The sequence below is a fragment of the Martes martes genome (assembly GCF_963455335.1).
Source record: "Martes martes genome assembly, chromosome: 6".
NCBI classification, from domain to species: Eukaryota; Metazoa; Chordata; class Mammalia; order Carnivora; family Mustelidae; genus Martes; species Martes martes.
Window position 1 is genome coordinate 23,835,398 of NC_137893.1, and position 20,590 is coordinate 23,855,987.

General features: G+C 41.6%; 1 protein-coding gene across 2 annotated transcripts in view; it reads left to right on the forward strand.

The window, feature by feature from the left end:
• SNX3 (sorting nexin 3) overlaps positions 1–11,732 on the forward strand; it is a 43,317-nt gene extending 31,585 nt beyond the window's left edge. For both annotated transcript variants that reach the window (XM_080805546.1, XM_080805547.1), the window contains exons 2-4: positions 2,747–2,842; positions 9,454–9,578; positions 10,946–11,732. In XM_080805546.1, coding sequence (XP_080661672.1) covers positions 2,747–2,842; positions 9,454–9,578; positions 10,946–11,051 — 327 coding nt within the window. In that variant the 3' untranslated portion in view covers positions 11,052–11,732. The remainder of the gene's footprint in view (positions 1–2,746; positions 2,843–9,453; positions 9,579–10,945) is intronic.
• Positions 11,733–20,590: the final 8,858 nt, after the last annotated feature.

Below are 20,590 nucleotides of genomic sequence, written 5' to 3' on the forward strand. Positions count from 1 at the left end.
AATGTTATTGGCCTTTAGTCTTCCTATGTTCTGCCTGTTTTGTCAGGTTATTCATCTTTTCCTTAATTGGTCTCTAAGTTTTTTACATTTTAATACAATTATCCTTTTGTTTTATGTTGCAAATATTTGTCTACAGTTTGTTCTTGGTCTTTCAACTTTGTTTTTGTTTATGGTGTATGGTATTTTTAACCACATAAATTTAAATTTTTTGTATACTTATTCTTTAACCTCCCTAATATAAGCTTCAAAGGGTTAGGACTCCATCTCAGTCTTTACATTTCCTCAACTTAGCTAGCACTAGCCCTTTTATAAATGTTCCCAAATTGTAAAAATAGTTGAATCCTCCTAAACCTGTAGTAAAAAAAAAAAAAAAAAAAAAAAAAGTAATCACCCTCACTATTCTCTATTTAGAAAAACAAAATGAACATTTTATGGGGGTTAAATAAGTTGAAAGTGACTGATCAAGAGTTTATAATCAACAGTGGTTTAACAAAAACACCTCCACGTTTTTTCATTTTTATTTTGATCAAGTTGTGTTGATCAGGAGGAAGTTATATAATATAATGGGTAAATAATATAATATAATGGGTAAATAATATTAAGAATTACATGATGTGACTTTATCAAAACTTTAAAGCAATCCTCATGTAAAGAGAAAGAATAGCCAGCTGAGCAGACTAAACAGAAGAATTTTCTTTAACTGTGACCCTTCTTTATATATAATCTAAAAAATTACTAGCTAATCATAGAATGGAACGGACTTTTTCTCCTTCCCACTCCCCTTCTATTAAAGTGAATCAGATATAATCATGATTGTGTCAAAAGTTCAAAAGGGAAAATGGAAGGTAAAATGAGCTGAATTGGCACTCTTCCCTCAACATTGTACCTGTAAGCTTGATATGTTGTTTCAGAGATTAACTTTATGGACTTCCGTACCCAGAAGTATGAAAATTCGCAGGGAACTCTTTTCACAAGCTTGATCTTAACGTATTGAATAAAGAGAGCAGCTAATCCCTTTTGTAAAGTAATTTGAGAGGAGGGAATTCAAAATGTAAAATCTCACCTGCAGAAAACACTCAATTCTGTAAAAGCCTTTCTATCTTTAGACACTTACAAAGACTTAATATTTTAATGCGGAAGGGTGAACTTGGTTAAAAAGCCAATGGGTGAAATTAGAGAGAAATAATCCAGTGCTTTCTTTCTGGGAATTATCATCCTGCTCCCCAGGGGACCTAATTTTATTCCCTGTGGGGAATGAGAATACCCTTCTGTACACAGCAAGCCAGCATCTCTAAATATAAGCTTGACTTTTAGTATAATAAGAGTCTTGTTAGGTGCAATTTTGCTCTTAGTCATTAATACAATGAACAAATGTTGTGGTTACCTGGGAAAGAAAATCCAAGTGCTTTTAAACCTCTTGTGAGATTTGGTTTCACGCTTGAAACCTATCCAGTGTTATGCCCAGTAGCATCTGTAGAAGATTCCAAGCTATAAGGTATACAGCATGGAGAAGTTAATACACTTTGGAAAAAACTGAAATCTACTACAAAATTGGTTTAAGGCCCTGAATAAAAAGCTTTTCTTGTGCTGAATGACAATTATTTATCAGTGGCATTAAGTTTAACAAATGATCAACATTTTCTGAAGAGTTAGGTTTACATGATGGATGATGTCTCTTCTGGTGACACTTTTCTTTTCAGCTGTAAAACGGTTTGCTGTTCTACAAGTACAAAGATCAAATTAGAGACAAAGTATAACCCATGAGTATATAGTATTAAATAGCATTTTCAGTATGGTATGGCATTAATTATGTTAGATCATTTCTGCCCCCTGTAAACTTTGTGATATTATGTGCACTTTAAATTCTGTTCTTGCTAAAAAAGTCATGGTGGTATACTGCTTCTGCTAATAGCCCTTAATCATGAGCCATTTTAAAGTGGGTTTGGTGGTATATTTTCTCTTTTTTTAGGGATCAGTAAAAGAGAATAGAAATCTTTCTTATTACTTTTAGAAGTAGACATAAGTGGTCCTTGCAGTCTTGTAAAGAGCAGTCTTCATTCCAACGTAACCTCAGAGTTCTGGGCATTATGTTTTCAGTTCTTAAACTTGCCCTCAGCCTGTAAAGCTGTGGATCTATGAACTTGATCTAATGTGTGTGACTCCTGATTTCCTACTGGTAGTAATAGTGCAGACTTTGCACTCTTTCCCTGCTAGTTTCTCGCATTTTTTTTTAGAAGACCATTAAACATAATCTTTTATTCACTTCTTTCATTGTGAAACATCTAATCCAGTCATCACAATAAAATATTTTGTATATCATGTCAAAGTAGTTAAGGTCTCTTCCCCTCTTTGAGCATTGTATGGTACGGTACTATCTAAACTGGACAGCCATCGGAGCTAGTTTTATCCTACCCCTGTCCACTTGACATTTCTACAGCTCACCAAAATAGGAAAAATGCCCTATATTTATGTAACTGACCTAAGGCAGAATGACCTTCTAAAGCATATGTGCAGACGTGCATTTTTAAATGTTGTACTCCAGCGTAAATAATACACTCGTTTAATGTTTAGCCAAGTTTTATTTTGTTAGAGGTAAAATGTCATCATAATAACTTCATGATTTTCGTAAGGTAACCAGGCTTGCCATATTATCAGTTTGACAAACAGATTCCTCACCCCAGCTCTGTTTTTGAAGTCCCTATCCCATGCTTCAACTTAGGATTGATTTTTTTTTTTTAAATTTCAGACAAATCTGCCTATTTTCAAGCTGAAGGAATCTACCGTTAGAAGAAGATACAGTGACTTTGAATGGCTGCGAAGTGAATTAGAAAGAGAGAGCAAGGTAAGAACTATTTGTAATGGGATTTTAAAGCCAAAGACTCTGAATTTTAATGTTTCAGAAAACTTACCTTGAATGAAGGGGGTAAAAGCAAGTATAATTTCTTTTTTTCTAGTAGTTCAATTTCCTCTTATTTTTTTTGACATGGGGGAAGGCTGTAATTTTTCCTTAAAACTCATTCTTCCCTTCTCTACTTTAATGGCCCAGTTGAGGCCTTTACTGACTCACGCTTGGCCAACACTTACTTCTCAGAACTCTTTTGCTGTTACTTCCTTCCTTTCCCTCACCTTCCTCTTCAGTCTTGCCCCTCCTTCCCTATACCTTCCTAAGTTTCTCTTCCTCAGTACATCTCATATATCACTATATTTGCAGTTCTTTTTCTGTTACTGATTCATAATACACTTTTGCATCATCACACATGTACATACAACGAGAGTTTTCATAAACCAGTACTTACCTTACCTGTGATATGTGCTGATATTGTTCAGCTTAGCTTTTCAAATGATGGCCATGGTCTCATTGGTTGCTACATGCAATTTAAAAACACTGCTGTATACCTTGGCAAGAGTTATCTTCTCTTAAAATTTAGTGGCTTTGGCTGCAAAAAAAATTAAGGCAAGACAAGGTCTCATTCTAATGACCCTAATTTCAGCCCGGTATCAGAAGGACATCAGAAGTTGGTGTGTTGGAGCCCGGAAGCAGGTGAAGCCTGGCTTGTGCTCATTTTTCAAGTGTGTTAAGTTGAAATGGCAGGAAAACTTCTTAACCAGATACCTGTGGCTGGATAGAAGAGCGATATATTACACAAGTCATAGCATTCTATCAAAATGTAAAGCAGAAACAGTTGACTCAAAAGAATATCAAAGAATAAAATATCTATGAATAAAACTAGAAATATAAGACCCATGTAAAGAAAACTTCAAAACTTTACTGAAAGACAAAAGCAGAACTTAATAAATAGAAATGCTACATTCTTGGTTTGGAATATTCACTTTTGAAGATTGATTTATTCTGTAAACATTTGAGAGCTATCCTGGATGTCCTTTGACTTACGGATAGATCTGTGAACACTTTAAATCCCCACTTTCATGGTCCTTATAATTAGTTGGGGAAGTCGGGTGGCGATGATGGGAAAGCAGAAAAAATAGTAAGATATCTAGTATGTCAGATGCTCTAAGGAAAACAAATGCTCTAAAGAAAACAACCGGGGCACCTGGGTGGCTCAGTGGGTTAAGCTTCTGCCTTGGGCTCTAGTCATGATCTCAGGGTCCTGGGATCGAGCCCTGCATCCAGCTCTCTGCTCAGCAGGAAGCCTGCTTCCTCCCACCCCTCACCTGCCTCTCTGCCTACTTGTGATCTCTGTCTGTCAAATAAATAAATACAACCTGTAAAAAAAAAAAAAGAAAAAGAAAAAACAAAAACCAAAGGAAGTAGGGAATGCCAGGAGAGTACTCTTTTTAGAGTTGTCAAAGGAAGGCCTCACTTAGAGGTGACATTTTAGCAGTAGACCTGATCAAAGTAAAGCATTATCTCCTCTGATAGAAATCTTAGTGGGTTGTTTTTTTTTTAATAAACTTACAGATTTATATATGAGCTTTATAATCAAAGAGAACACCAAGAAGAGTCAAAAATTATTTTCAGGGGTGCCTGGGTGGCTCAGTGGGTTAAGCCTCTGCCTTCGGCTCAGGTCATGATCCCAGGGTCCTGGGATCGAGCCCCACATCGGGCTCTCTGCTCAGCAGGGAGCCTGCTTCCTCCTCTCTCTCTGCCTGCCTCTCTTGTGATCTCTCTCTGTCAAATAAATAATTAAAAATCTTAAAAAAAAATTATTTTCAGCATGTACGGAGCACCTGCAGACATCAGAGTTTCTCTTAAGGCTGTAGTAATTAAAACAGTTTGGTATTGCTTTAGAGATAAGCAGATAGATTAGCAGAATGTAATAGAACTTAGGGGCTGACTCACATGTTTATTGGAAATTTAGTAACAAAAATAACATTGTCAATCAGTTGGGAAAATAATTTATATTCAGTAAATGGGATTGAAACATTTTGGCTGTCTATTTAGGAATAAAAATTTATAACTCACTATATACAAATTATAGATGGTTTGAAGATCTAAATGTATAAAACAAGTTAGCAACATTTTGGGTAACAAGAAATTATTTATGACCACAGGGAAGAAGTCCCAGCTTTATTGAGATATAATTGACAAATAACACTGTGTAAGCTTAAGGCATGCAACATAATGATTTGTTATATGTATATATTATGAAATGATGATCACAGTAAGCTTAGTTAATATATCCATCACCTCACATAGTTGTTAATTTTTTTTTTATTAACACATAGTGTATTATTTGCTTTAGGGGTAGAGGTCTGTGAATCATCACTCTTACACAATTCACAGCACTCACCATAGCACATACCCTCCCCAATGTCCATAACCATAACCCAATCACCCTATCTCTCCCCTCCTTTTTTTGGTGGTGGTGAGAACATTTAAGATCTACTGTCTTAGCAACTTCTAAGTGTACAGTACAGTATTGTTAACTATAGTCACCATGCTCTACATAAGACCCCCAGAACATTTTATAACTGGAAGTTTGTGCCCTTTGACCAGCAGCCTGCATTTCCCCCATCCCCCACCCCCTGGCAACCACTAATCTGCTACTCTCTGTTGCTAGGAGTTTGATTTTTTTAGATTCCACACATAAGTGAAATGATGCAGTATTTGTCTGTCTTTGATTGATGGGAAGAAGTGTCTTGATAGGTTTTGGGCTTTGCTTAGCATAGCATGTGGTGCCCCGGAGTGCTTAATAAACATTTGGGGCATGTAGACCTCACTTTTGGAAAAAATAACGGCTTCAATGACATATAATTCACATGCCATACAGTTAACCCATTTAAAGTAAAATTCATTGGTTCTTAGTATATTCACAAAGTTGTACAACAGTCTTTACAGTCAATTTTAGAACAACTTAGTCATTCCATAAAAGAAACCCCATGCCCATTAGTAGTCACTACCAATTTCTCCCTCAGCCCCTCCTCACCCAGGCCTGTACAACTGCTAATTGACTTTTTGTATGGACTTGCCTGTTCTGGACATTTAATATAAATAGCATAGAGTATGTAGTCTGATGTGTCTGGCTTCTTTCACTGAGGGTGTTTTTTTGTTTGTTTTATTTATTTTTTAATTTATTACTTATTTATTAAGATTTTCATTTGACAGAGATCACAAGTAGACAGAGGCAGGCGGGGGTCGGGGGGGTGGGAGCAGGCTCCCCGCCGAGCAGGGAGCCCGATGTGGGACTCGATCCCAGGACCCTGAGATCATGACCTGAGCCGAAGGCAGAGGCTTTAACCCACTGAGCCACCCAGGCGCCCCTCACTGAGGGTGTTTTTAACATTATTCACTCATTCTTTTTTTTTTTCCTAGTTCATTTCTTTTTGTTGCCAAATAATATTCTGTTGTATGGATATGGATTTTATTTATTTATTTTATTTATCCTTTCATCAGTTGGTAGACATTTGGGTTGTTTCTACTTTTGACTGTTGCAGATAACACTGCTGTGAACATCTGTGTACAGGGTTTTTTGGACATATGTTTCTGTTTCTCTTGAGTGTATATATAGGAGTGGATTTACTGGGTTCTGTGATAACTGTTTAACTTTGAGGAACTCCCAGACTGTTTTCCAAAGCAGCTGTACCATTTTTACAGTCCCACCAATGTCTGAGAGTCCCACTCTTCTCTCTGTCCTTACCAACACTTAACTAGTACCTTTTTTTTTTCTTTTAAGACTCATTTGATAGCGAGTATGTGTGCACGCTTTGGGGGCAGGGGGAGAGGGAATCTCAAGCAGAGTCCTGCTGAGTAGAGAGCCCCATGCGGGGCTTAATCCCACAACCCTAAGATCGTGACCCGAGCCGACTGAGATGCCCAGGTGCCTCTACAGCTAGCTGCTTTACTGTAGCTGTCCTAGCATGTGTGAGGTATGGGGTCAGTGTGGTTTTGATTTTCATTTCCCTGAGGGCTGGTGATGTTGATCATCTTTCCGTGTACTTATCGGTCATTTATATATCTTCTGTGGAGAACTACTTTTTTCAGATCCTTTGCCCGTTTAATAGAATGTTTTGTCTTTTTATTATTGAATTGTATCTAGAATATATTTAAAAAGTCTTACAAGTTCCTTATCAGACATGTGATTTGCAAAAATCTCCCATTTTATGGATTGTTTTCATATAACTGCTGTCCTTTGAAGGTCAATACTTCACTTTTAGTAGTAGGCCAGTTAAATATCTGAAGGGTTTACTGTGAAAGTTGTACTTTTATTACAGTATTGCTAAAAACAGTTAAGTTATTTTCGTTTATGTATTAGTACTTTTAACCAAATTATGGTTTTTGAGGCTAGAAAGTAGGTGATGTTTAGTATACTTCCTTTATTATGCTGGCCCAAGTATCTTCCTGTCCATTTCTCACCCCACATGTACACAAATGTCTTTGGATTAATGACTGTTAAATTGGTAAGAACTCTAACGAGATCGTTTTAGACTACTTAAGCAAAAATAATTTGATGTTGAAGAGGATCTTTGGAATCTTAGCCGAACAAGCCACTCATGATTTTTGTAGACTATTAATCCTGTTACCTACAGCCTCACCATCCATTTCAGTGACAGCTTTGAATATTATGTTAGGAAGAATATATCTCTGCAGATAACACATGGTAATCTTAAATTTCATGCTAAATTATGCCCTGAATTAACGGTAGTTATTTGTTTAGTATAGTTCTGGCTTCTTTGTTTAACAATAGCTTTATACATAGAGGTGTTTTTCCCTGCCCATCAGATAGCCATCGTACTGGAGCTCAGTTAGTGGTCACGATCTCTGCTTCTCAGTTGTATGGTTCCTGCAGGTTTTAACACTCAACTTCACAAATGCTGAAATAAGGAGAGAGATTCGAGAATGCTAAGGCAGAGTTAGGAAGGTAAATCTTCAGACATCTTAATCATTGGTCTTCTGGGAAGAAGAGTAGATGGATCTGGGAAGGAATTAGGAAGTTCATGTTGGGCATTTGGTTTTCTGTTCTCTTGTGCTTTTATTTTGTTCTTTGCTATTCTGTATGAAGTTGTGTTTATCTTTTTTTCTTTAAAATTTTATTTATTTATTTGGCAAAGATCACAAGTAGGCAGAGAGGCAGACAGACAGAGAGGGAAGCAGGCTCCCTGCTGAGCAGAGAGCCGGATGCAGGGCTCGATCCCAGGACCCTGAGATCATGACCTGAGCCCAAGGCAGAGGCTTAACCCACTGAGCCACCCAGGCGCTCTGTGTTGATCTTTCTTTTTTCACCCTAGTTCATTTCTTTTTGTTTTAGGATAGAAACTGTATCAAGGGTTTAAAGTTTTTAGAATGCATATAATTTTATTACTGGTGTTTACTATTTATATTTCTTCTCGTCTGAATTGTTGCCTTATACCTTTTCTGTTTTGTGTAAGATATGGATCCAGCTAAATGGTTAGTCATATAACAGGTCTTTGAGCTTCTGTTTTGTGTCTAGGCTTTCTTAAAATTTTAAGGCCTGAGACGGGATCGTTATTTAAAGGCATTAATAGCTTAAGTTGGTGGTTTTCCACCAGGGGCAGTTTTGTCGCCCAGGAGACATGTGACAATGTCTGGAGACAGTTTTTATTGTCACAACAAGGGGGTTCTCCTGGGTGCTACCCAGTCTGGTGGGTAGAGGCCTGCGATGCTGTTAAGTATTCTGCAGTGTGCAAGAAAGCCCTCCCCTGCCCCACCCCGCCCCCAGAGAATGACCTGGTTCAAAATGTTAATATTGCCATAGTTTGAGAACCCAAACTGACCTGTGAAATAGAGCTTTGTGCTATTTAACTCAGACAAATATTTGAGCTCCAGGTAATTCCTAGAAGAGAGGGATCAGTATAAGTTGGTCCTAGAGGACAGTTAGGCTATGAAGGGGAAAATTAGGGTATTCCTCTGTCAGAAGAAAGAAATGACAGGTCCTTGGGGAGAGAGAGGGTAGTGGATGTGGGAGAAAGTTGACATGTGGTAGAGTGGTGACAGAATTGTTGAGTATTTCATTTTTTAAATGCTGGTCGAACACAAATAGGGAAGACTACTTGCAGATGGTATGAGGTGGAAGAAAGAGACCGTGGAATTCTTACCTGCCCAGGCTGGAGAGAGTTTGTTACTATTGTAATTGAAAGTTGATTGTGATCTCTGCAGTTTCAACTGTAGGGAGCATTGTCTCCCCTAAGTGGCATCCGGACTGTCTGGAGGCATCACAGCCTTTACTGTAGCATTGCTCGAGTGTTCTCTTTGTACACTTGTGCCTCGACAGGTTCAGGAAAAACGATAATTAAGCTCCGGGCCATGCCACTGAGGAGCCGTAGTCTGATGGATTATTCTGCGTTTCGGTTATCTTGCCTCCAGACGTTGAATCTTTTTTCAGTGTGTTTTTTACTGACTTTCTTTTATATTTAAACTGATTTAACAGTGGAATGGCTGTCCTAGTGAACATATACTTGTCTTCATGTTGTGCTCTATAAATTTTCACAACCCGGTCAGCATCTTCAAGAGCTTTCCTTCCTGTGTTTTTTCAGGTTGTAGTTCCCCCGCTCCCTGGAAAAGCGTTTTTGCGTCAGCTTCCTTTTAGAGGAGATGATGGAATATTTGATGATAATTTTATTGAAGAAAGGAAGCAAGGACTGGAGCAGTTTATTAACAAGTGAGTACTTTCTGTACCTCGAGGTTTAAGAGGGAATAGTGTTCTGAGACGACTTCAGGTGAATACTAGTAATTTAGGTATTAAGCTGAACGGTAACACTACTTTTCTTTTTACATTTTACATTTACATTTCCTAACTATTTGTGCCATTTGAATAAAGTAGAAGTATGTAACAAGTTGAAGATCACGTGATAAATATTAACACACTTAAGTGATTAAAATGAGTAGCTTTGTGTTGACCTAAGTTTTGTATTTGTTTTTCATAGTTAATTTATGCAAATTACATTTAAAATTGCAGCATTTAAAAAATACAGTTTTACTTATGATTCTTTCTCATTTAAGGTATGTTCTAGCATGAACAATAAAACTTACAGTACACTTGCAATCATTTTGTTTGATTGTAGATGGAGGTATTATCAACATGTCTTATGTAAAGGTACACATTTAAAATGTTCATGGCAGAATGTATTTTTTTCAAAATGTAAGAAGACCTGAGATTTTGGTTTTTAAACCAAAATTTCTAGCTTTTAATTTTACTCCTTTGGAAATACAGCAGTTTTTAAAAACCAAAGTAATAGAATTATGCCGGGAAAGGGATCGCTGTAATTGTGCATTGGCCTTAAATTTGACCAAATAAAATCAAATGCTGGGGAATATGGTTGTGTGAGCTTATGTATTAATCAGCACTTCAGTTTTTACCTAGTAATGAAGATTTAAGATCTGTGAGTGGTTAAACAGGAGGGAAAGTTGTACAAAGCCTTAAACTTTTACTTATCTGCTGTAGCACGTCACCTTGTTGTCTTACAAACATGCTTTCCTTTAGGAGAAGGGAACGCCAGCTGAGGTGGTTTTGTAATTCAGAGATAGAAGTCTGGTCACCCATCTGTATCTTATGTGTAGTCTGCAATGGAAACCTTTAAAGCAAGCGAAAAAGAAAAAAATGGACACTTACGCCTTTTCTTAGTGTTTTGAGCTTTTAGTGAACTTCAGTATATATCTAATTCTGATCCTATATCTTTTCCTTCTTTAAAATGTGTTCATAGAATTAATGACATGTTTCACTTTTGACATTAAAATTCATTTAGGTTTCTTGTGAATATACCCAGTAATATATAAAGAAGTGAATTGGTTATGTGTTCCAGAAGCAGTGCAGAGCTGGTGATTAAATGTTTTCTAAGTGACCCCAGTGAGTCAAAGGAAAGGAAATATCAACCATTTGCTGAGAGAGCATAGCCTTGTGAGCAATCCAGAATAACACGTATTATTACTAAATCGTACATGCTTTTTAACCTTAGAAAATGTGTGTTTGACCCCCCCAGGCTCGCTTTTGAAAAATACTGGACTAAGTGTGTGTTTTTTAATTCCTAGGGTCGCTGGTCATCCTCTGGCACAGAATGAACGTTGTCTTCACATGTTTTTACAGGATGAAATTATAGATAAAAGCTATACTCCATCTAAAATAAGACATGCCTGAAATTTGGTGAGAAGGGGCAAAAACAAAAACAAAAACAAAAAACAAAAAAAACACACCTCTCCGTGACTATTAATGGTTCATACGCACCAGTGAAGAAGTTCTAACTAACTCTCAGCATGCCGCACAAAAACTGGTATAACATGCCCTCGGTATACTAACATCCATACGCTCAGTTTGATTTGGTTTTGTTTTGGCAGTTGACAAGAAGTTAATTTGCTTTAGTGAAAATCCCTCCTTCCAGCCTTTCTATATAAATAGCTCTTCCTTGCTGTTTTAATGTGGTCCCCACGATCACCTCGCAGACCTGTTACTCCAGTATAACCCGCAGTGTCCTAACTAAAGTTACTGACTTGGTCTTATCTGCACAGTTTTTGTGTCCTATTTGCTTCTTGAATCTGATTAACTAGAATATTTCTCTTATCCTTTTTAATATGTGATGTCCCTTGACCTAATTTATGTGTAGAAGCACTACACCATTGGTTTCCAGTTCCCTGTGTGTAAGATACACACTTGTGTGCAGAAAGTCTCCCTTCAGGCTTGTAATACCCTTCACGTGGAAGATCAATGAGGGAAATCTTTATATTCTGTATAAAAACAAAATCAAATTTATATACTAAAATCATTTGTCTAAAAATTTAAGTTGTTTTCAAATAAAAAATAAAAAAGTGTTTCTGATATGCACTGATTGTGTTGCCTCCGGCTGCTTCCCCCCCACCCCCTTATGGCTTTCCTGCTTAACTCACTGTTGAGAGGGATTATTTACTAATTATATACTTCTCATTCCTGTAACTCCATTCCTCTTAAACAGTGGTGATATCAAATATGCTACCACCCTTTGAATTGGGGTATTTTCTTTTATACAACAAAAAAAGTGATGTACTGGAAAAAGCATTCCTTAAAGCTTACTGAGTTGTTATGAAGCACTTTGTGTATTTGAAAAATGCTTTATAATCTCAAGTCATTCTTCTTAAAAGGCCTTTTAAGATAAGTCAGTACTGTGCCTCCTATTTTTCACAGGAATTTTTTTCCTCGTTTTCTGAGTGACTTGCTTAAATACACTTAGCAAGGGTATAATAACCCTTTTCTTGGTCAGCAGAGTCATGCTTTCTCTTTAATTTGGTTTGGGGTCGTGGCACACTTCATCCTCTTTGACCAAGGCAGAAGGGCACACTGTTCTAGCCTGACTTGTGTAAGTGATAAGAAACCAGAAAATGAAGGACTCCTTGCTCTCTAACTTGTGTTGTAGCCAGACCATTGTAGTCAGAATGTGGTCTCTAATTTGAGTCTGCACAAGATCTGGTGGTTTGGGGGGACCCGTTGTGACCCAGAGTTAAACCCCAAGGTAAGGAAAGTTTGTCCTCCCACTCCAGAGCTGTCTCGAAACAGGTCAGTCCATTTGAGAGGAAACCAGCTTAGGTCTGGGCCAAACTAGGATGTCCACCAAGCAGACTGGAAGTGCTAGGAATTAGAGCTGCCCTCTAAGGCCTTTTGTTGCTTAAATAATATTTCACAAGTCCATAAACTGGACATTTCACCTACTATAAATTAAGAAGGTACAAAGCTAAACAACAGGTGATTTCAATGAGCTGGAGAGGTAACATTAAAGGCCTTCGAGTTTCGGTATGCAGAACAGAGCAGTGGCAGCTCTGAATTCATTCCTCGCAAGCAGTGGTTTTCAAGCAGGGATGGTTTTGCCCCCAAGGCACGTGTCGCACTATCCCAAGACATCTTTGGTCGTCACAACTGGGGACCACTACCGACTGTAGTGGGCGGAAGTTAGAGATGCCGCTGAGCCTCCTACAAAGCGAGGGGCGGGCACCTACGTCAGAAAACACCAGGAGTGCAGAGGCTTCCACTCACTGGAATTCTTTTGATTTTGGTCATTTATAGGCAAGGAAATAACGTGGCTTGGGAGGGATGGTACTGGCCTGCTTACTTTTTAACCTCTACAATTGCCTAAGGGCAGGCATGCTCTTAGAAAGTTGAAGTTAGGTGAAAAGTTCCTTATTTCAGGTGATACGTTTTTGCCTGATGTGGGAAAGTACTTCTCACGGTTGTGTCAGAGAATTGAAACCATGGTCCCTATTAGAATAACACTTTTGAGGGGTGCCTGGGTGGCTCAGTGGGTTAAAGCCTCTGCCTTCGGCTCAGGTCATGATCTCAGGGTCCTGGGATTGAGCCCCGCATCAGGCTCTCTGCTCAGCGGGGAGCCTGCTTCCCCCCTCTCTCTGCCTGCCTCTCTGCCTACTTGTGATCTCTGTCTGTCAAATAAATAAATAAAATCTTAAAAAAAAAAAAAAAGAATAACACTTTTGAGGCGCCTAGGTGGCTCAGTTGGTTAGGTGTCCCACTCTTGATTTCGGTTCTGGTCATGGTCTCAGGGACCTGGGATGGAGCCCCATTTCCGGGCTTCAAGCTCAGCGGGGAGTCTGCTAATCCCTCTCCCTGTGCCCTGCCCCTGGCTCCTCACGTGTCCATGTGTGCGCGTGCACACTCTCAATTCCCTGAAGAAAAAATGAAGTGACACCTTCGAGCCTGTGAAGTAAAAATGCAGGTGCTGTTAACTCTAACCATATAGGAGGAGGTTCTAGAAGCCCTTAAGGGTCTTCCTAGAAGTAGAAATTAACCTGGCAGTGAGTTGTGCTACAAGGGGCTCTCAGTAATTGCCTCATCTCAGCTGTTAGTTGGGAAGCATCAGCATCAGTGATTAAAACCTCCAGTAACTTACAGTGGTGGAGAACCGGATATAAAATCCTTAGCACAGCAGTATCTGGGACACTTAAAGACTTCGTTATCTGATGGCAGTGCTCGTCATTGAAACCACCATTAAACCCACGGCTGTTCCTGCATAGGTTTATCTGGTATTTATTTGGCTTCCTTATTGGAGATTCTGCCATCGTGCCCCTCAGTTGTGGTGATGACCTCTGAGGGGGAACGCAGGGGAGGATCTTTTTATTACACCGTGTGACTTTTGAGCCCTGCCCTCTCGTAGATTACAAGCCCTTGTCCCGTTGCTGCAGCCCGCTCTGTCAGTGTTCGGTTACGGGAGTGAGGATAAACACACAGCCACTGGAGGGAGGCGGCTGCTGACCTCTAGACCTTCACAGATACAGTGTGACATCTGGATGGACAGATAGCGTGGTGCGCTGCCGGGCACGTGGGTGGGCTGCTCGGTGGATGCTGGCTGTGATGATTACAGTGTGCCAGTGCTGGGACTGAGAAATGAGTTAGAAACCGTTTTTGGAGGATGAAGTGTAAATTTTCCTCGGTACTTCCTTCGTGATCTCTGTTGCAGAGCATCACTCTCACACATGGGAAGACTGAGCCCGTGCCTAAGGGACACGCTCATGGTTAGCCAGGATGCGATGGCTCTGGATGAAGACTGTAGGGACGTCTGACTCTAAAAGCCGTACGTTGGTGCACTTGCTGCTTTTGAACGGGGTCCGAGATCCGGTAACCAGCCTTTACTTGGTGCTCAGTACATTTACCGAATGAATGAAAGCATGAGTTTTCAGTAACATTTCCTGTGTCTTCTAGACTGAACATGAATGAAGAATGGATGGGTTTTGTTTTGGATTTTGGTTAGATTTTTTTAAGTGTGGGTATAAAAAACATTTTTGGACACGAATAACTTGCTGATCAGGAGTTTCTTATTTTTCTACACTTAGCTGTGTACCATAATTGCTCCCTAAGACTGAGTCCAAGAATTTTCTTTTTCTTTTCTTTTTTTTTTAACTTGCTAGGTAATTCTGAAAAAGCGTGTTCAGACACTTAGCCAGAAGACCCTTTGCCTAGAATTTGGTCAGATTCTATCTTAACCTAGCTACTTAAGTCATTACAAAAAAAAAGTCAAGAAATCCAAAGAAAGACAAGTACCATATGATTTCACTCATCTGTGGAATTTAAGAAAACAAGCAAAAGGGGGAAAAAAGAGGCAAACCAAGAAACACTCTGGACAAACTGATGGTTACCAGTGGGGAGGAGGGTGGGAGGATGGGTTAACTAGGGGATAGGGACTAAGGAGGGCACTTGTGATGAGCACCGGGTGTTGTGTGGAAGTGTTGAATCACTATATTGTACACCTGAAACTCCTATTACACTGTATGTTGACTAACTGGAATTTATTCATTCATTTATTCATTTGGCTCCATACCCAACAGGGGGCTTAATAAACTCAATGACCCTGAGATTAAGGGTGGTGTGCTCTATCAACTGAGCCAGCTAGGTGCCCCTAACTGGAATTTTAGTAAAAACTTAAAAATTTAAAAAAATCAAAGGAGTCAGGACTTACCGGATCTTGAGAAGCTACTTTTGTAACTCAATTCATAGTACGTGAAATTTGTGTTATTCCAACTTTGCTAGGAAAATAAGACCCCAGGGGTGCCTGGGTGGCTCAGTGGATTGGGCCTCTCCCTTCGGCTCAGGTCATGATCCCAAGGTTCCTGGGATCGAGCCCCGCATCGGGCTCTCTGCCCAGCAGGGAGCCTGCCCGCCCCCCCACCTGCCTCTCTGCCTACTTGTGATCTCTGTTAAATAAATAAATAAAATCTTAAAAAAAAAAAAAAAAGACCCTGTTAATTCATTCAACAGCACGAAAAGAAGTTTAGAGGGTGCTGGTTAAAACTCACCAGGTGCTTTCTCCTGTTAGAATGAAGGTCATAAATGGAAGCCATTCAGTAAAGTCAAACAGCAACACCAAGCATTGTATGTGTCAAAGTGTTAACATAGGCAAGAGGCTAACCATGGCTCCTTTTCTGAAGAAACTCAGTCTTGTTAAGACATCATCATCAGGGGCACCTGGGTGGCTCAGTCGGTTAAGCGACTGCCTTCAGCTCAGGTCATGATCCCAGGGTCCTGCAATCGAGCCCCACATCAGGATCCCTGCTCAGTGGGGAGCCTGTTTTGCTCTCTCGCTCTCTCTGTCAAATAAATAAAATCTTAAAAAAAAAAAAAAAAAAGACATCATCATGAAAGGACTCACTGATAGTCTAGCCAGAGAGAAGATACAGCAAATGTGAGGACAAGAAGGGATCTAGGAGTTCAGATGGAGGCAAGGGAATGGCTATTCAAAATGAAGGGACGTCCGGTTCCAATTCTGATGTGTAGAGATGAAAGTTGGCACTCTTGTCCTTACAGGAAAAAGCTGGTCAGGGGAGCTGGGGTGGCTCAGTTGGTTAGGCGTCTGACTCTCGATTTTGGCTCAGGTCATGATCCCAGGGTGGTGAAATCAAGTCCTGTATTGGGCTCTGCGCTGGGAGTGGAGCTTGCTCAAGATTCTCTCAGGGCGCCTGGGTGGCTCAGCTGGTTATGCATCTGCCTTTGGCTCAGGTGATGACCCCAGGATCCTGGGGTGGTGTCCTGAGTCAGGCTCCCTGCTCAATGGGAAGCCTGCTTCTCTCTCTCCCTCTGCTTGCTGCTCTCCCTCCTTGTGCTCTCTCTCTCCCTGTCAAATAAATAAAATACAAAAAAAAAAAAAAAAAAAAAAGATGGTCTCCCTCTCCCTCTGCCCACAGTGCCCTGCCCCACACGCACATGTACACTCTTCTCTCTCAGAAAAGCTGGTCACACTGAAATTCCGTGTCTTTCCTTGGACCCACCCATCAGAATCGAGGTTGCAGGGCAAACCATCATCCCAAAATCTGAAGAAAGAGGCTCCTCTAGAACGGACAGTCAATATCTGTTTACCTGGAGCAGACACTGCTGAGCCATAAACTGGCAGGAACACTTACACGTTAACACTGGGTTGCTGGGAGTTGAGAATGGCCCAGCATGAGAGTGAGAAGTTCCTGGAGCCTCCCGTTTTGAGGGGCTGCAGGGCTCAAAGCCCATGTCCCTGGGCTTTTTACCTGCAGGCACCCCACCAGATACCACAGTGAAGCTCAAGAAGATCTCCTTATGGCTCCAGCAGGGAGAGGAGATGAATAATCATTGTGAAGTCCACCCAGAACCTTCTTTACTACGAAGTCCTACTCTCCAGGGCAAAAGACTTTGCCAGAGCCGGAATCCCTGTCGCGGGAAGGGCGCTCCTTGCCCACCAGCCCCTCTAGCCTTCCTCTCTTACCTAAGGAGGGGGAGTCAACCAGGTTGTCAAGACTTTGAGGAAAGAGGTTGGGAATGGGGCCGTCAGAGAAGGGAGGAAGGGGCAGAGGGGCGAGGCTCTCCCACTGCGGGCACACTGGTGAGGGTCACAGGCCCACTACGACAGGGAGATTTAATCTGGGCCTAAGAACATGCATACACTCCCCCTACTTCACCACCACACCCCAGAGCTCCGGTAGAGCCCTAGTGATTGCTGCTGACTCCTGTAAGACTCTAAGAAGTAATGAGGGAAACCCAAAGTTAAGAGAGAGACAAAAGCAGACCTAAAGAAATTTGAAGCCTCCGGTACCTAAAACCACAGCAAAAACCGAACACATCCACTCCCTAGCCAGATTACCATAAATCACAGAGGCCTACTTACCTCACTTCCTGTTACCCAATGCAGCATGTCTGGCTTTCAGCAAAACTTCACAAGGCATGCCCAAAGGCAGGAAGTCTGGAGAGAGAGAGAGAGAGAGCAGGCATCAGAACCGGAGCCAGACATGGCACAGATTCTGGAACTGTCAGGCAGGGAATTTAAAATAACTATGTTATATTTATTTACTTATTTTATTTTTTTTTTAAAGATTTTATTTTTTTTTATTTATTTGACAGACAGAAATCACAAGTAGGCAGAGAGGCAGGCAGAGAGAGAGGAGGAAGCAGGCTCCCTGCTGAGCAGAGAGCCCGATGTGGGGCTCGATCCCAGGACCCTGGGATCATGACCTGAGCCGAAGGCAGAGGCCTTAACCCACTGAGCCACCCAGGCGCCCCAACTATGTTATATTTAAAATAATTATATAATATGTGAACGGTTTTAATAGAAGAAGACCACATGCAAGAACAGAAGGGGAAACAGAACAGAGCCATGGTCGAGAACTTTCCAAAATTAAAGATACCAAACCCCAGGTCCAGGAAGCTGAGAGGGTAGCAAGCGGGACCAATTGAAAACAAAACAAGGCATATGATTTCCTAATTGCAGAAAATCCCAGACCAACAGGAAAATCTCGAGAGAAGCCTCAGAGTCAAAGGAATGCTGGCCGGATGGTTTTGAAATGCTTTTCATCCACAGTCTGGAGGCCAGAGGCGGCGCCGTTGTTTCATCTGGAGTCTGGATTCGGATGGGGGGGACGGTTGCATGTATATACTCCGTATTCTCTACCTGGGATTTAGCATTTCTTCCGTTGTGAAGGTGGGAGCCAACCAGAGAAGTAGTAGAATACGAGTATGTATGTCCCATGTGTGGCTGCAGATCTTGAAATACACTGGTCACCGCTTGAAAATGATTGCAGTTGTTAGACCTGCTCCTGAATCTTGTTTAATGTGTTATAGAGTGGCCCGGATGTTACCTTATCACAAGTTTTGAAAAAACACGTTAATGGGGCGCCTGGGTGGCTCAGTCAAGCAACCAACTTTTGGTTTCGGCTCAGGTCCTGATGTCAGGGTCGTGAGATGGAGCCCCCCATCTGGCTCCATGCCCACCCGGGAGTCTGCTGGAGATTCTCTCCCTCTGCCCCTCCCCCTGCTCGTGTGTGTGTGGGGGTGTGTGCGCGCGCGCGCGCGTATGAGCACACACTCTAAAAAATAAAAATAAAAACCACTTTAATAAATGATTTCAACAAATTTGTTTTCTTCATAATCCGGTGTGTTTTATTTTATGCTTTTATAAACATCCAAGGAGGGAATGTTTGGCACAAATAGGGTCAGGAGGTGGTGATGTCACAACTCCTGACGGCTCCTGTCCCAGAGCGAGCCCTGGACATGTCCTGAGTCTATACGGAGCCGGGTGGCCTCACTTGCTGTGCGTGTGTAGAGAGGGCGAGGGAGATCAAAAGACAACTGACCTACTACTGTCTGCCGTGGGCTGAGGTTCCAGCCTGGAATTTCACATGTATTATCTCATTTAACCCGCAAAACAGCCTGTTGGGTGGGTATTATCTCATGTTATCAAAGAAGAGCTGAGACGGTGTGATTAATCAGTCCAAGGTCACCCAGCCAGTAAGAAGTGAAACTGGCATAGAAACCCACGTCCTTCTAATTCTGGAACCGGGGCCAGGGCCATGCTGACCCCCATACGGATTGCACGGGGCCATTGGCCGTGAGGGCGGGACCCACGCTAAGCATCAGCCCTGACGGCCCGGGCCTCCAGATCCTGGGGTTGCCAGGGCTGTGGCCTCCACGGCATCCATGCCCTCACCCCTCTCTAGTGCTCCCACAGTTGCCTTGATACCAGTGTTGTTATCCCAGAGGCCAACGCAAGCAGAGACTCATTCTCTCGATCTAAAGGAAAGTTAAACAGTGAAGAGAACCCGGTTATAAAACTGGAATGTCCGTCCACGCTTGGCACATACAAACACTGCAGCTTTGTCATTACTTAGCTTCCTCGGTACATTTCCTTTCCTTTCTAGCTAGATTATACTTTAATCCAGTTGTTTTCATGCTCAGTAAATCCAAACCATGTTTAACCGGTTTATTCATTGGAGAATCTCTGAGGTGAAGAAAGTTTTGTCCTTTCAACTGTGCTGGGGATTTGCTGTCTTCTTTCTGTAAAGGGATTTTCCTGGACCTGTAATGTGAACATTCTGACCCGGGGGGAGTTTTCCCCCCAACTATGAGCAAGTTTGTGAGGCTTGACCCTTTGTGTGCCACGGAGCCGAGACAATGGCCTTCTGTGAATGGCTTCTCCCGAGGACAGTGGTCATGGCCGTGAAGAATGTTAACCACCTGGCTGTCACTCCCCACAGCCTCGCCGCCCATGGCCACTGCGGCCACCCCCCACTCACCTCGGCTACGTGCTTCAGAACGGACCCACCGCTCCGTGAGAGCGTTCTAGAGAGGTCTGCAGTCCGCAGGCTCTAGAGAGCTGGCAGTCTGACTTAAGCTGAGGTGACTTGGTCTCCCGGACACGTCTGTGTTGGTGAAATGGCGGGGCCTCAGACGTACTGTGGGCCGGCAGGATGAACTAGCCCAAATTTCATGGAAGGCAACTTAGCAAGAACACTGTAGGCCCCAGGAATCCCACTCGGAGGAATTTATCTCACAGACATACTTTCTGCTTTGAGAAATGGTATTTATACAATATGGATATTTTCTTACATAATCCCTGAAAGATTATGAAAGAAAACAGGTACCATTGGCTGCCTGGTTGGGGGGCAGACTGGGCGGCCCAAGGGCAGGGGTGAGAGGACAACGTCTCACTGTATACTCAGACAAAACCAAACCACTTCTTATTTCGAAATCATTTAGATTTACTGAGCGTTGGTACAGATAACACAGAGTTCCCATATGCCCCCTCCCCTGGTTGCCCTCGTGTTGACATCTTCTATGACCGAGGGATTTTTGCCAACTCTAAGAAACCAGCATTGGTACATCACTCTTCACTAAACTCAAAACTTTGACTTCCACCAGCTTTTCCACTAATAATCCTCTTTCTGTTCCAGGATCCCATCCAGGAGACTACA